Consider the following 17,693-nt stretch of genomic DNA (forward strand, 5'->3'; position numbering starts at 1 on the left):
GGATTTACATGGCCTAGAGGGGATTAGAACCCTGGTCTCCTGAGTCAAAGTCCAAAATGCCACACTGATTCTTGTCAGGCTTACAGCATTGTAATGACTTAACATGATGCAAAAGCCTTCACCACCACCCCCTTTTTTTTGGTGCAGAAAACAGATGCAGAAAAAACTACACGTGGTTTTTCGGCAGAGGAAGCCATGTGCTTACATAAACTGAATAACACACAATTTGCATAAATATATGGGCCAGCATCCTATTCAGCAGTTATGATCTTGTAAGCTGGGCTTACGAGACCATAACTGCTGGGGATTCATGCTTACAGTCACGCATGACTGAATGCCAGTCCTACAACTAACCCTACAACACCTACATCTGTAGTCTGGCTGTGCCCCAGCAAAGCATTTGAGGTGCTGGAGAACAGCGTGCTGGAAAATGAAGGACCTGAACAGACAGACCAAAATAAAGCTGCTTTGGGTCACTTTGGAGGTATGCTGTTTAGTTGATGCATGTGTCGGAAGAGTCTGGAAGCCAGGCCAAAGTCACACTCCAATCCTAAGGACTGGAGTGTGGCTTTGCCGTGGCTTCCAGACTCTTAGGATGCATGCATCATTTAAACAGCATACCTCCAAAGTGACCCGGAGCAGCTTTATTTTGGCCCGTCTGTTCGGTCTCAAAGTCTGCAGCATGATTCAGGTCACAGGATGCCTTGAGACAAGCAGATTTAGTAGGACTCCAAGAAGCCTCTCCAGCTGCCTGCTCTCAAGACGTCCCATGACCTGGAATGCACTGTAGATGTCATTTCCCAGACCTTCAATCTCCAGTGCCTGGGAAACTCTTTGGCTTGGGTGCTAGCATGCATGAATGTAGTTTTGTCACGGGGGGGGGGGGATCAGTCATAGCTACGATGATGGAGATCCATCATTGTAGTTATAATGATGATGCACTATCTCGCCATGATTTATGCAAGCTACATAAACTCAATTTATGTTTGTGTCATTTGCATAAACTATTATATTTTCATCAAGCAGGGAGAAAATTGCTGAAATTATTTGTCCTCGCATGCAGGAACAGGCAAGCAAAGACCGACATATTGAGTTGTGTCTGTTTATATATAGAAAAAAACCCATTGAACATCATGAACCACTCTGAAAATTCCAAGGTTAAATAAGTTTATTGAGAGTTAGCGGTTACGGCGGTATTTAGATACCTTGTAATCCAAAGCTACACCTACATATTTGCCTCTAAATTCTCACATGTGTCAGTTCCCATGTCTCTACACATTCCATCACCAGTTCTTCTATGTCTAATAATATTAATAATATAATTATAATAATAATACAAAAGGCAATGTCAACCACCATGTTGTGCTTCATATTCCACCAGAAGAAATTCAGTTGGCAAAAAAACCCGAAACCATTTTAAGAGAGAGGAAAACCTTTGTTCATGTCAAATGGGAACTGGTGAAACAGAAGCATTGTCATGACACTACTAGAAACAATTGAAGAAAATGTGGGTTAAACGAAATGTTAAAATTTTTATAGCATCATAATCTTTGTTTAAAAAAATTCACATAGCATAATGAAGATGACTCAAAGTTAAATTGTCTCAATCTGGGTCACACATTCAAGCATATTGGCTAGTTACATGATTGCACTGTAACAAAAGCAATACAAGCTGTTATGGTCAAACCATTGCAATTTCCAGGTTTCCCACTGATAAATATTCCTGGCAACCTAATGTTTCTTGCATGCATTAAGGATTTGCTTTCCATCCTCTGGAGCTGACTGTTTCCCCTTCCCCCACCTGGTCTTACAGCACTATGTTGAGGGGGGCAATTTTTTTTGCTGTTGTAGAAAAAGAGATCAGTTGAGATAGACCTCCATTTAATGTAAGAAACATTGTGGGTCTTTTGGGAAGGGACACTGTAGATTGCTCAATGACTTTAATAGAGTCTCAGGTTGCATGCAAATTGACACTGCTTCATTATTTTTGTTCCCCCATGCCAGACACATATAAGTCGGCAGGTACGCATACAAAAACAAGGAAGGAAATAGAAAACCCCTTGCGGTGAAGGCTAGTGAATTAGAAGGAATCCATCGCTTTAAATTCACTTAGAGCCTGTACGGGAGAAATGTGTTTCTTCTGAGAACCTCTTCTCACTCTCGTCTGATACTCCTCTGGCTTTTCTCTCTTGACTAATGGTTTCTTTTCTGGCGCCTTCATTTTCCATGACACAACAGGTGAGTTGACGGCTGCTGTGCCATACACCTTTTGATATTTGGTCGAAGCCACGTATGAAGCTTTTACAGTAAGGACAACGGCATTCATCAGGTTTTTAGCTGCTTGGATGAGGGACGTGGCACTATCCAGCTAGAGCAATAAACAAAAAGAAAGCAATAGAAAAGTTATGGTAGGATCAGCTGGGAGGAAGGAGGACTGGACATTTTGCTGAAGAAGGGACTGTGCATAAATAACTTCTCTACCAAAGATAAACAGATTGATAAAAGGAACTTTGTGGTAGATATGGGAGTACATCCACTTGGCAGAAGTAATGATCATTTCCCAGCTTCTCAATGAATCAGTAGCATAATCAATAATTTCAATATTATTAACCTGGAGAGAAAAAAAGGTTATGTATGTGCTCACAGTCCATAAAACCTGATCTTACTGTCCCTGAAACCAAAAGCAAATTCCCAGCCTTCTCATCAACAGGGATTCTAAAGATGCTTGCCCACACCATTGTTTTAAAAGTGATGGGAGTTTTGGGAATATGAAGACAATTGCATGCAGTTTTAACATACACAACTAGCAAAGTGCCTAAGGAAACAGTTGGTATTTTCTCATTTCCCTTCACATGTGCCAACCCAAGACATTTTGCTGGGCCATTTGATTGGCATTGTGTACCTTTAACCACATTTCTAGACATGCTAAAACTGAAAACTATGCAAAAGCCCCCCAAATGTAAGACAAGAACAACATCTCTGTCACTAGCCAGAATTCCCCCTGAATCCTCAAATTCCTCTACTTTCATTAGAAACCTGCATCCATACTTCAGAAATAATCTGGTTTGCCACTGCTTTAACTGTCATGGCTCTGTGCTATGGAATTCTGGGAAATGGAACTATGGCAGTGTCAAACCGGATTATTTTTGAAGTGTGGATATAGCCTTTCTCAAAACGGCAACAGGAAGTAAGGTGATATCACTCCTGGTCATCATTTTGAGTCCTTCAGTGCAAATAGAGGTAACTGGGGGAAATGTTCAGTAATGGAAGGTGTCCTGTGGGGGTGGCTAGAGGGAGAGAATGTTTTCCTCGACCGCCCAAAATTGCATATCCCTGTTTAAAGGTTGAACAGATTAAATAGACCAGAATGACCATTAGGACCACTTCTTATCAGTTGATGCAAAGATAGAAAAAAGGATCCATTTATCCATTCCTAAATCATATTTTACAGACTAAATATCAGGTTCTTATGTTGTAGCCATTGTTTAAGTGCCGAGAAAAAGAAGTGGGGTGTTATGAACCAAAAGCAAATACTGGCCATTTTGACTGCAGGAGACTCAACTATTCAACCTGTGAAGCAAACACATACACAATGTACTATTAAACCAGTGACAACAAACCAATTAAAGGCAATGGTTTAATATTTCCTCATCCTGCTGTGTTGATCTGACCACAGGCAGTCGGCTCGGTGGGACAAACTAAGCTTATAAAGACCCACAAGCTCAGGATTTTTCAAGACTCCATAGGACATTTCCAGACATTCTGAAATTCCTACTGAGTCAAATGGTAAATGGACAAATGGATAAAAACATATTTCACATTGGCAAGGTGGTGTTGATGGCTTAAGTAAATTCCTACTGTTGTCTCAAATTCAGCTGGGCAAGCACACTGAGCCCTTGTTTCTCATTAGTTGGTTGGACAAGCTGCCTTTATTTTTCATTTATTTATAACCTGCATCCCATTTTTCTATACGAATAACAATCACAGTGGCTTACAATAAAAACAGTATGACATAGTAAGACCATAATTGTCAGTATAACGGGGTGGGAACCATATGGCCTGTCAGAAATTTTGGAATTGTAATTCCCATCAGACATAGTCAGCAAAGCAATGGTCATGAATTCTGGGAGCTGTAGTACATCAACATCTGGGTGATTACACATTACCCGACCGATGTTCAGTGCTAATAGGAACAACTATTTTGGAAATATTAACTTCACTGTATCTTTCTCCTACTTGCAAGCTAATTCCTCCTGGACTGAACATAAATACATCTCTCTCCCCTCTTCTTTCCAGCAATAGTACTGAAATATACTATCACTGAATAGAGAGTTTTATTTCACTATCATAAATATTACTTTTTAGAAACATAATGATAGGACTTTTGGTGATTTACAATGGCATTATGCCTTTTAAAGTCATTGTGTAAGACCAATACCTCCTTTGCACAATGATCCCATGAACATGCAATGTGATGTTCTGTTACAGTGTGCCTCCATAGGAACTTAGGGCCAAACAGACAGGCCAAATGTACACACAGGCCAAAATAAAACTCCTTTGGGTCACTTTGTAGGCATGCTGTTTAAATGACACACACATGTTAAGAGGTCAGAAGCTGCACCAAAGCTGCGCTCCAGTCCTTGGGACAGGAGAGCGGCTTTGGCACGGCTTCTGGCCTCTTAGGACACATGCATCATTTAAACAGCATACCTCCAAAGTGACCCAAAGCAGCTTTATTTTGGTCTGTCTGTATGGGCTCTTAGTGACCAGTGGAGGCTGGAAGTGACTAGACAACCTCTGGCTGCATTTCTGTAGCTGGATGGACAAAAAAACTGTCATATTCCTGGATATCCAGAGAACCAGAATGAAAACATTTATTTGGTGTATCTGGCTGCAGAAATGCAGATGGACATTGTGTGGTTGACCCTTCCTCCTCCAGCTACTTAATGACCATGATAGGGTGCAAAAGTAGAACAGTCGTTTGCACATGTATGGAGTTGAAAGGAGGCAGACATACACTTGGTGAAGCTTTACATTCTGCCAAGACAATGCATCATGTTGCCTTATATAAAGTAGTGATCTTTTGTGTTAACACAGTCTACACATTAATTATGCACTGTGCTGAAGAAGTCATTTTGACTCTTCTGAACATCCTGCTGATTAAATTCCATAGGAAGGCTTGTGTTATAAAGGATGAGTCTGAGTCAATACTTTTTGGAGTAGATAACCCAACAGTCTAGTTCAGCATATTTGATCTCTCCTCAGATCATTGCTCCTATTTCAGGTTGTGTCACACTGTACACAACACAAGATACAGGTGGTACCCTGATCCACATGAGATTACAGCAAACTATCAGTCATACCAGTCATATCCAGACTTAGAACTGCAGTCTCCTTGGAAGGTGAGAACCACTGACAACTGTCCTGATCAGCAATCTAAGGTACTGTCACTTTAATTTCTCACAACATCCCTTGACACAACTGATTCTCTAGAGAGAATTCTGGTGAACTGAAATGGTGGCTCTTTAGCAGTCTGGTGTTAGTGACGATAACTAGTAAGCTCACCAAAGCTCCACTGATTTTAGATGATTCCTACTAGAGGATACCCTGCTCAGGATTTCTTCAGATATGGAAACAGATCTGTCTCCCTGGAAAGCTTAGAGCAGCTCATACCAAACATCCAGGCACAAATTTGGTCCATGGTTCATCAGATTCAACAGCTTAGTAAGGTGATGTTCCCATGCACATACAGTACCAACAATTATCAGGACTTCAGTTAATTGGTTCAAATGATTCATCATTGCACATCTCTCGAAGTGGTAATTAATTTTCAATCTCCAGATTCAAGAACATTTCCACCTTCCCACACAAACAGGCACTTATTTTCCATCTTTGCCTTTCGAAAGAAAAACAAGTTTTAAGATGGATAGTAACATTATAATGGCAACAACATGCCAGCTCAAAAAAAGAGCTGTGATATATCGTCAAGCGTAATGGTCTTGTACCATTCTGCTGCATGATTTATGGCACAACTTGCATGTTTGTTGGCAAACAGCCGATCATACTCTATTAAATTAGGATATTTTAAATTACCGCCGAGATCTGCCATCAAGCATTGTAGGTTGCTGAACAGCTCCTTTGCAACAAGCATCAAATGTCAGAGTGGGGAGCGAGCAAGGAGACCTGTGACTTTAACCATTCTTCAGAGGGACTATCAAATTGCTCCAAGCAACCAAAACAGCCATTGTTGAGGTAATACTGAAGCAGTAAATGGTTCAAAAATTATGGGGAAAGTAATTTTTCTCCCTTCTTTTCCCTCTCCTTCTCCCACGTTTCTGCCAAAACTGGGATTCAAAGGACAGCTGAGGAATATTCTTAACAACCTTATTTCTGACAGGTGTTTGTCACCATCCTTTCTTATTACATTGCCTCCTTTTCTTCATCACCTTTTATAAATTTCTGGCGGTCTCCATGGGCTTCCCAAGGATAGATATTGAGCCCCCTGCTCCCTTGCCTTCCTTTAGCTCACTGCTCTTGTAGAGTTTTGGAGGACGTTTGGAATGCAAATGAAACCAAATCCTCAAGCATCCCACTCTGGCCAAGATGCTGCATGCGCTGCATGCACATTTTTGAATCAGCCCACATCTAGCACCTGGCATGACTTGGAAGGGGCTCTTGCTGCTGTGGCTTACCAGTGTGGAAGGAGGGGAGAGGGAGGCAATTCAGACCAAAGAGAAGCAGCTGCCTCAGATCAAAACAGGGCAAAAGATAAATGTGAATGAACTCTCTAATGGAGTACACACCTGTCTATTCCTTCCCCCAGGATCCAAGAGCAGATGGATCTTCATGGTCTGTTTTTTCTCTCCAGTTTCTCTCTAGCAAGGAGAAGCAGCAGCTGCCCTTTCTGGGGTTTGTCAGCTATTAGATGTGGGAGGTTGTAATCCAGTGTGAGGGCAAGAGAATAGCCGTCTCCCCCTGATCCAAACACTTGTGTGTGTACAGATGCCTCCAAGTTGCCTGTAGATTTATGGCAACTCCATGAATTTTATAGGATGTTCTTAGGCAAGGAATATTCAGAGGTCATTTTGCCAGTTTCTTCTTCTGAAATATAGCTTCTAGCTCCTGGTATCCTCTTTATCTTCTGGCTTCAAAGAATGCATACTTTGATATGTCTCCATCATGTCTCTCTTTGCCTTTTTCCTGCCTTAGCAAAACAGCCACCAAAAAAGCAGGGGTGGAGCATCACAGAATACAACTCCTTGAACACTCTTAAGTGGTTCACAGATATTGTATCACTTCTTAGCCAGCTTCTCACATCTCCTTTCTCGTTCCTAGCCTGGACATGCACACACACACGCACACACACACTCCAAAACTTCCTCTATCACTTATATGGTCATCCACCCACCCTGACCTTAGGCAACATCTTCTCTCCTGCCTTTGTCTCTAAATGGCTTAAACCTGAACTTGTCACCTCATCACCATACCCACAAGTTTTGCATTTCTAGGGCAACTCTGATTATAAAGTCCTTCCTGGACAACAGTTCACTCTGTACATCTGAGGAAGTAAATCAAATCTATAAAAGCTTATACTACAATGTCTTTCACTCAGGCCCAGTACAGACTGGTGATTTGCGCTGGCCTGGGGTTGAATGTAGGGCTAGGGAGAGTGGAGCGTCTGCACGCTCTCAAGCCCTACCATGCACCACGGGTGCCATTTTGGAATGCCGCCATTCACACACAGCATGCCATGATGACATGCCTCATGCGCCACATCTAAATGGTGCAGCACACAAGGGACAGCACAGCGCCATGTCAGATCACTTATGGCACCTTGGCAGCAGCGGAGAAAGCAGCCACTTTTTGCAGCTTCCTTTTCTGGGTGTATTGTTGCTACGGTGTGCAGTCGCTGTGGCAACAATCCGGGGGAGGCCACCTCTTTCTCCTCATCTGTACAGATCCTCAGTTAGTCTGACCGAAAGGTGATACAAAATCCCTTTACACCACTTCTTTAAAACAGCTTTATATAGTAGACCACTATTATTATACAATTGACAAGCTATTGGGAACTTTGTCCATTCTAATAGCAATTTGCCTAGAGCCACCTTGTGAGTTAGAAAAACAATCCAAAAGAGGAACTTCCTGAGTCCACACACCCAAGTTGGATTATTCAGGCTGTATGCTACTATGTTTGAATGGTACCTCCAAGTAGAAAACAAAAGCAAACTGCACAAGAAAACAAAAATTTACAAATTCATCCTGTCTCCTGCCGTGCTAATTTTCTGCTTTCAGGGAATTGCAGACATCCAAAAATGGCATCCTTCAACCTTCTGAAGACTGCCATGGCACAGGTACTTTTTACACCTTGTGACTCCACCATCTCATCCCCTATTTCCTTCTCTTGCATATTCAGACCTAGCTCCTGCCAGTGCAATGTACTGGAAGAAAGATATATAAAGGGCTTATTGTAATGAGGCAAAAATGAATTTACTTATTTTGGAATATAGCCATGTCTCAAAGGCACGCAAAGGTTTTAAGTTGAGAAAGGGGGAGAAATGAATCCATCTCCCCTCCCCTTTTAAAACTTTATCCCATTTAAAATAATTTACTTATCTGGACGTGATGCACTTTTAATTCATTAAGGTAGATAGCTGGATAGTATACAGGCCAAACCACAGATTAGTTGCACTCATTTGCATTTTTTCAATTATTAGTAAGAAAACCACTGGGACTCCTACACAAAATTACTTGTATATTTAACAAATTCTGAATTTCAATGTGGCCTGCTACAAATGCTCCCTTTCTCTGGATAACATGCAACAAAATACTAAGGGCTATAGACAGCTGTGTACCAGAAATGTTTGCTACTCAGAAACCAGAGATTGATGTTTAAAATTGCTTGGCAATTAGCTTTGCTGTGCAAAAGAAGGAAATAAATGGAAAATATCAAGATCAGTCCAAGAATATACAGGGTGTTCCTAAGCAAGCTCATACAATGCGCCCATTTGCATTCAGACAGATACATTTCTTCTACGGAATCATTTAATTGCTTTAGCCAATGCAATTTTTAAACAATAAAATTTAAAAATGAAATCACATCTCATTTTGCATGCATGGAACTCTCTTTTTAATATAAGTAGATATTTAATTTATGATAACTGGTGGAAACAAACGACGCACAAATGCAATCATAAAAGATAATTAAAGACGCCTTAAAATTTCAGTTCAGTCTGTGAATTATCTAACGGAAGACAGAGTCCTTGAAGAAGTAATAGATATTGTTCCACCTAAGTCTGCAATATATAATAATTCCTCCTAACAGGTAGTTCTAATTATATTCATTTTAAATCAGAATGGCTGATACATAAATCCGTATACTTAAAGCATCATGGTGCAAATCTATATAATAGCTCTGAAATATCCTTTCTTTTCAAACTATACAAAAATGGGGAAAAAGCGAACTTAAAGATTTTGACAGTATATACATTAGATATGGCTTCAGTGTTGAACACAAGAATCAACACAGCTAGCACAACTTGATTCCTGGCTGCTCAACTTTCATAAATTAGGATGGGACAACTCAGTCTCTCTCCCCAAATCACAATTTGTTTCTGAAATCATAAGGAAGCAGACTGATAAAAAGGGGTATTTGATAGCATTGTCAACTTTAGGCAGTTGCTCCAAATTCCAGGGACATGCCATATCCCACTATTGTTTGTTATTTTTATTACATTTTTTTAAAAGTCAGGACAAAAAAAATCCCAAGAAATATTAATACAATATACAACAGCCATTTATGTGTAGTGGTTTCAGCAATGGACTAGGAATCCACTCTGCTCAGCCATGCAAGCTTCCTAGGGCAAGTTATACTCTCTCGAGGAAGGCAATGGCAAACATCCTCTGAATAAATCTCTTTACAGTGACACTATGGTGGTTGTGATTTGAGTGTTGGAATCGGTGAGGCCAAATCTCTGCTCAGCCAGGGAAACCCACTGGGTGATCCTAGGCAAATCCCACTCTCTTAACCTAAGAGGAAGGCAACAGAAAATTTTCTCCAAAGAAATCTCTCAGCTACAAAAAAAGAAAAGAAAAGAAAAAAGAAAAGATAATGATAAATCTCCTCTGAATAAGTTTTTTAAAGAGAGCCATGACTGTGTAATACTTTCAGTGTTGGGGTAGGGGTGCATCTACAGTGTAGAAATAATCCAGTTCAACATCACTTTAATTGCTGTAGCTCCATCCTTTGGAACCCCAAGATTTGTAGCTTTACAAGGTCTTTAGCCTTCCTCTCAAAGAGTGCTGATGCCTCACAAAACTACAAATCCCAGGATTTCTGTAGGATGGAGGCATTACAGTTAAAATGATGTCAAACTGCATTATGTCAACAGTGCAGATGCATCATTAAACTCTGGGAGATCAGGGTTCATATCCCTCCTCAGCCACAAAAACTCACTGGATGATGTCCAGCAAGTCACACTCCATATGTTGCACCTACCCTGTCAACCCCACCTCCTCTATTATATGGCATTAGCCCAACCATAGATATTCAGTGGCAAGTGGAGAGCAGGAGAGTTGGAGAAAGGTTTGTCTTTATCTCATAGCCAGATACAAACAGATTACACCTTTTATCAAGTTCCATTGACAACATCCTTGCTCTGCATCTGGCTATGGGGACATAGTCAGATACTCCTCTGATTCCCTCTGCTCTTCACCAGCAAAGGAATGACAGTGGGTAGGGTAAATCACAACACAATAGTGAGCTGGTAGCTTGGCTTTGGCTGTTTTGGAGAGCAGAAAAGAATACCAACCTCTATAATGACCCCTCAAAGGCATATATAAAAACTGAACGTAAGTCAACAGCTAAAAAAGCAGCAACTGAAAAGCCAATATGTTCCTAGGCTGCATCAACAGGTGTATAGTGTCCTGACTAAGGGGAGTAACAATACTATTCTATTCTGCTTTGGTCAGACCTCACCTGGAATCCTGTGTCTAATTCAGGGCACCACAATTGAAGGGGGATAGTGACAAGCTGGAACATATCCAGAGGAGGGGGACCACCTCAATAGATTCCACCTCTACATTAGGAAGAACTTACTAACAGTAAATGCTGTACAACAGTGGAACTCACTCCCTAGGAGTGCGATGGAGTCTCCTCCTTTGGAAGATTTTAAACAGAGGCCGGGGTGCTTTGATTCTGTGTTTCTGCATGGCAGGGAGTTGTACTGGATGGCCCTTATGGTCTCTTCCAACTCTATGATTCTATGACCCAAATGGTGAAAGGTCTGGAAACTATGAGGAGTGATTTAGGGAGTGGGTATATTTAGCCTGGAGAAGAGACTGCTAGGGGGTGATGTGATAGCCATGTTTAAACATATTAAGGGATATCATATTGAGAATGGAGCAAGCTTGTTTTCTGCTGCTTCAGCGACTAAGTCATGGACCAATGGAGTCAAGCTATAGGAAAAGATATTCCACCTAAACATGAGGAAGAACATACTGGCAATAATAGATGCCTCAGAATGTGGTGGAGTCTCTTTTGGAGGTTTTTAAACAGAGGCTGGATGGCCACCTGTTGGGAGTGCTTTGATTGTATATTTCTGTATGGCAGAGGTTTGGACTGTATGGCCCTTGGGGTCTCTTCCAACTCAAGGATTCTAAGGTGGACTTACGCTTGCTTATGCAACTAACAAGATGTCAGTCCACAAATGCAGCATCAACTTGCTGCTTATGTTTCTCACTAAGTGGCATACAGACTCTCTCTCCCTCTCTCACACACTTACATGCTTTATATAGTTTCAGAGATAAGATTTAGACTTGATACTGCACAATGCATTCTGACGCAGCTTTAATCAGGTCATGCTCATGTGTAGCATCCAAGTGGGGTGAAGATATGTTTTAGCAGGCCTATCAACCATATGGATTTCCAATGAGCTTTGCCAATTTTCATCAGCATTGAAACAGACTGATGATGAATCCTATCCCTATACCTTTGCCAGGTACTGCCTACTATGTTTTTACCATACAAAAGAGCAGAGAGATGGAATTTGCTACCACTGGAGTGTGTGTCAAAAGATCAAATCTGTGCACATTAGAAGCAATCCATTAGTGATAATCTGACTCCAGACAAAATCTGGAAGCAGCCACATCCAAATGTTGTTATTATGTAACTGGCCGATGTCCCAGGTTGTCAGCATTTATTCCCCGAACCTTCTGAAACGACAGCCAACATTCCAGCACTTTGAGATGGAAATGTGCAATGTGAGCAGAGAGGCAGCAGTGTTGTCCAACTCTTCCTATTATGGTTGGCCACTTTCCAGCCTGATAGAAATTCTAAAGTTCTGTCTTTTCTTCCATGCATCTGTCACAAAATCTGCAAGGTGTAAGAGAAGGGAGAATGGACACTGACAAATGCTGGTTCCTTTGTTTGCTGTTCAATGGGAAAGATTCCAGAAGAGAGCCAGCTGTCAGGAATAAAAGACATCAAGATTTTCACTGTAGGCAGGATGTCAGCAACTATGGAAGAAGGGAGGCAGCACTATTTTTTCCACTGCAACAGCATGAGATATGTAATTTTAAAGCCTGCCGGCTGGAATTCAGTATTGGACTTATGTCTATCTAAGTGGGCTTACATCTTCAGCAAACAGAACTGAGATGTTTTGCATCATCCATATTCAGCAAGGGACTGCTGTGTTGGTGCTATGCAGGAGATCCAGAAAAGTGAACATTGTGCATTGGGCACGGTTGTGCTTCGGAAATGTCCAGAGCACATTGAGACACTGTTGCCAGTGCCCTAATATTCATCTTCACAGTTTAGTGGGTGGGTTTTGTAGCTAGATATGCGTAAAGTTATGCAATGTAGGCTGTGATAGTGTATTGCAGCCATATTCTTTAAAAATGCAAAACCTACAGAGTAGATGCATGCGACTTGAAAGTCCACATGTTTTCTTCAATGTATATTTGGTGACGAGCCATTGCCTCTCTCTTTATGCCTCATTTTCTGGGATCAGCAAAGTAAATGAGGTTTAATTTTTGACATAACAGCAAAGGCTGTTTCTATGGATTTCCACCTCAGTAGACCATACTAATTTGTATGTTAGGAAATACACCTTCCTCAATAAGTGCATAGTGCATATTGTATTTTGGAAGAGGGGAGTGGCCAGGAAGCACAAAGCATCCATAATTCCTGCTCCTGTTTCCTCCCATGAGAGATTTGGGTGACTCCATTTATTCTCTTTCTGCAAGCAGGCAGTCTCTTTTATTTAGGCCGATGTTTAGCTTACATGTCACCATATCTTTTTAATAGGGTTTATTATGTTTTTATCTTTTTACTATGGTTTAAGGTGTTTTTAACCATTGAAATTTAGTGTTTTTAACAGAACAGGTTATTTTTCAAAATGTTTATATTGATTAGGTTTTAGTACACTTTGTCTTTAACTTGATGTGAGCTCCCTTGGGTACTTTCAAAGGAGAAAGCTAAGATATTAAATTAATAAATAATAGAGGAACACTATAATGTCTAAAGTACAAGTGAATGTAATGATATGTTGTTTAAAAGAGAGGCCTGTGCCCCCTGTTCATGCTCCCAAGAAACCATTTTGCTACTTATTTTACAAGTATTTTATAATGGGACTTGGACAAAACAAAACAAAAACCTCACACTTAATAAAGGCCTAGAAGATGAAGTATATAGAAACGTCTCATTCCAAATTTCGGTGGGCAGAAAAGAGAAAGTAACATAAAATTCTAATCACAGCCACATAATCACATTGGCATGGTGATGTGCACAGGCATAAGCATTAAAATCAAGATACCTGCTAAGGTATAATAGGCTTTCAGCCATTTCTGGTTCACATAGAGATGTATGGATTTACTTGGATAAATGATTTGCTTATTACACGTATAGTACAAAGCTTCTCTCCAAAACAAGACATTCTAAAGCATGAGCCCCTGCATCCATCTCTCTTAAAAATCAAAATATGTTGTAGTGTAATTTTTTCTTTTAAAAAAAGAGGCTGAGGTAAGGATTAAGTAGTTCAAAGCATGCTCCTTTGGAACGAATTGCTAAGCCTAATGTATTCACAGCACTTGTATTATACATTAAACAAGATCAACAAAATAAGTAGACCGGGGAGGCATTTCAACTTCACTTTTAAATGTGTGGGTGTTTTAAACTTCAGCCACTGAAACCTTGTTCAGTGTATGCTTATGCAAAAATAAACATTTTATTAGCTTATACTGGTTGCAAGGATCTGTTGGGGGTGGAACTACACTGTAGAAATGAGGCAGTCTGACACCACTTTAAGTGCTGTAGATCCATTTCATGGAATCCTAGGATTTGTGGTTTTACAAGGTCTTGCATTCTCTGCTAAAGAGTGCTGGTGCCTCACAAATCCTAGGATTATATAGTATGGCAGTTAAACTGATGTCACTGCATTGTTTCTAGTCCCATGAATGAGGGACCTCTAACTTAGTCACCCTATCATCAACAGTCCTGTTCAGGTCTTACCCACTCAGGGTTATGGCTTTCTTGACTGAGTCTATCAATTTCAAATGCAGTCTTCCTCTTTTTCTATTGCCTACTTATACATGTAATAACCAAATGGATATCACAAATAATTGCCAGGATTCTGCTCCTCACATCTCTCCTCCCTCTGCAGATGTCAGGGGGCCATGACTACTGCATTTAAGTGGCCAGGAGATGAAAGAAACAAGATCACAATGGGAAAAACCAAGGTTACACTCCCAAATGGGAGAGACACTTTTATATCAGTTGTAGTTGAGACTAGGTGCTCCTTAGTTGCTTGTGTGATCCCCTCTCCTGCCATCCCTTGGTTCAGAGACAGTAGCAGTGTCCTCTTGAGTTTGATCTGTGTTGGAGCATGGAGAAGTTTTGGATGTTCTGCAAGAGTCTAGTGAATAGCCCCTTGCAGAACAAGATATATGTAGCTGTAACCCTGAGTTACATAGGTGTGTGTCACTAACAGGTTTTTAGCCTTCATCTATGTGTTTGTCCATCTGTTTGTCCATCCATCCATCCATCCATCCATCCATCCATCCATCCATCCATCCCAGCTGCACATATACAAATACCTATAACCTATTAAAATGAGTGAATATAATAAATATAAATATAAAGCATTGGAATGCATTGCACAAAATAGGAGGAAAATAAGAAATGGAGATCTACATTTCAATTGGCACATTAGTCTACGAGTAGCAAATCAGCTGAGTTCACAAACCCAATGTGTTCCCCCCCCCCAATACCTTTACTGTAATAACTCTATGGAAACAACACTGTTTTTAGCTTCCTCGCAGATGGCAAAGGAAGCACTGAAACACATAGCTGAGACAATAATTCATCCATTACTCTTGAACCTCAGAGCAGCATATGAGTTAGTAATGATATCTGACCACTGATCACAAAAATGTAAGGGAAATTTAAGGATGAGATGTCAGGAAGTCCTGAACCTAAGCAATGTCAGGTCCTGTAGCTCCTTTTTTTTTTAATTAAATCAATGTTTCAACAGTCACAACTGTAAAAAGACCACGGTGATGACTAGTCTCATTTTTGCTACTAAGAGTTTTTAGTGGCTTCTTAGCATCTCCACAATAGAATGTGAGAAGGACTCCAACCAGAGCCGATAACATTTTAAAAAATATATATATAGTAAATCTTTACTAGCCCAACAAGAAAACATCCTCACACGTCACTTCACCTGTCTTTTCTGTGCAAGTGGTTTAACATTTCAACAACATTAATAGAAACCCAAGTCACAGAACAAGAGCAGTGGGGAAAATATCCTGTTGTCCTTCTTGTCAGTATTCAAATGTTAAGGGATATAAAGAAGAATCAAATGGTAACAGACAAACCCAAGATAGAAAAGGGAAAATCTAGACATCATATGGTGTTCAAAATAAGGGTCATGCTTAAAGAAAACAGCCTGTAGCAAAAAGCCAAGTATTCCATCACACAGTTTGGCCTTCACTCAAAGGAAAATGCAGGTTTGAAAACTCTGAGCCAAATTTGCTATTATTAAAATCATAAATATTTTGTAATGCACTGCTTCTTGTTTTTTATATTTGAAAGGCTTGGGCAAGCTACAATCACATTGTCAGGGAAAATCCAGGCATTTCAAACCTATTCATGTCTTGATGGTGGTACTGAGTGAGCAGTCATAGGTCACCACCAACGTAAGACCACAGAAAATGCATGAATGAAATAGTAATAGCAATAGCAATAGCATTTACATTTCTATACCGCTTATCAGTGAACTCAGCACTCTCAGTGCAGTTTACAATCTGTAAGCCAATTGCCCTCAACAAGCTGGGTACTCATTTTACCGACCTACAAAAGAATGGAAGGCTGAATCAATCATAGAGTCCTGGGAGCAAACTCACAACCTTGTGGCTGCAGGACCAGCATTTAAACATTACCACCAGGGCTCCTTCTTAATGTAACTTAATGTTATGTAACTGCACCAATGAGTAATTTCGTACCCTCCAACAGTCTTCCTTTGGTGGGGATGGCCCTGATTAAACCTCTGCCATTCCAGTTTCTCTGCTGATTTTAAAATGTCATGGTTTCTCACTTCTCCTCCCACTTCCCTTCTTCATCTTCTTTTTGATTTTATAAATACTGTATTATAGAGTATTATAGTTATTATATTATTATAAAATATTATAAAATAGTTATATAATATAATTCATGGTTATATAATAGTTATTATAAAATAGTAGTGCCAAGTTGACTCCCTATTAATACTGTTTTCCCTCTTGCTACACCTTTTTGACCACACTGATATTGCCCGGCTGCACATGTTTGATCTGTGGAATGTCTACTCACAAATCCATTTATTGCCAATCATCAAATGATCAAAAGAAATATATGCCCATATGAAGCAGCTCAGATACATTCAGATGCATGCCAGGACAAGATAGCAACTGAATCAGGGGCAGTGTGCTCAGGATCACATATCATTGCATGTGTGTGTGTGTAGCAGCCTTCCCTCAGCTGTACACATGCTTTTGAGGACCTTGTCTGCACAAGGATCTGTATCCATACCCTCAAATAGGGTCCAAATACTCAAATGAAACCCTGCATAAAATGGTTATTAATGTGATCAGGTATAGAAAAGAAGCAGGGGCAATGTGTATGATTATTCAATGTATGTGAACAATGCACTCTGTTGGATTCTCAGCGTATGGATTTCCTTGATCTGCACCATGGAACAGGGATGTCTACCAATCAGTGCACTTTGCATTTTGAAATCTGCACATTTACAGACTGAGAAAAGTATGCCTGATAAAATGTGTACATTTAACAAGTATGCACAGGAAATACATTGAGTGCAAACACACTTCAGTCTGTGGGTGGATGTGTGCAAGCAATGGCTGGATCCCTCTTGGTTAGACCCATCCAAAGTAGAATCATTCAATCACCTACAGAATGATGAGTCAATGACATTGGACAATCCATCTGATTCAATGGCTACTCTAGTTATGACTAACAATACAATGTAGCCACAGGTGTACAATTTGAAATAGATGTACAAAATATGTACTTAAAAATCTATACACATGCAAAAAACAAAAAACAGACCACATGGAAACATCATGGAATGGAATGGAATTAGAGAAGGTAAAATAAGGTATGCAGAAATGGACAGAGATGCACACACCCCTAGAGCCATATT

The 17,693-nt window shown here is 40.3% G+C and overlaps 1 protein-coding gene across 6 annotated transcripts in view; it reads right to left on the reverse strand.

Annotated features, from left to right (window-relative positions):
* Positions 1–1,150: 1,150 nt before the first annotated feature.
* CTNNA2 (catenin alpha 2) overlaps positions 1,151–17,693 on the reverse strand; it is a 637,223-nt gene continuing 620,680 nt past the window's right edge. For all 6 annotated transcript variants that reach the window (XM_042467966.1, XM_042467967.1, XM_042467968.1 and 3 more), the window contains one exon: positions 1,151–2,368. In XM_042467966.1, coding sequence (XP_042323900.1) covers positions 2,081–2,368 — 288 coding nt within the window. In that variant the 3' untranslated portion in view covers positions 1,151–2,080. The remainder of the gene's footprint in view (positions 2,369–17,693) is intronic.

Source organism: Sceloporus undulatus, chromosome 5 (assembly GCF_019175285.1).
Source record: "Sceloporus undulatus isolate JIND9_A2432 ecotype Alabama chromosome 5, SceUnd_v1.1, whole genome shotgun sequence".
NCBI lineage: Eukaryota > Metazoa > Chordata > Lepidosauria > Squamata > Phrynosomatidae > Sceloporus > Sceloporus undulatus.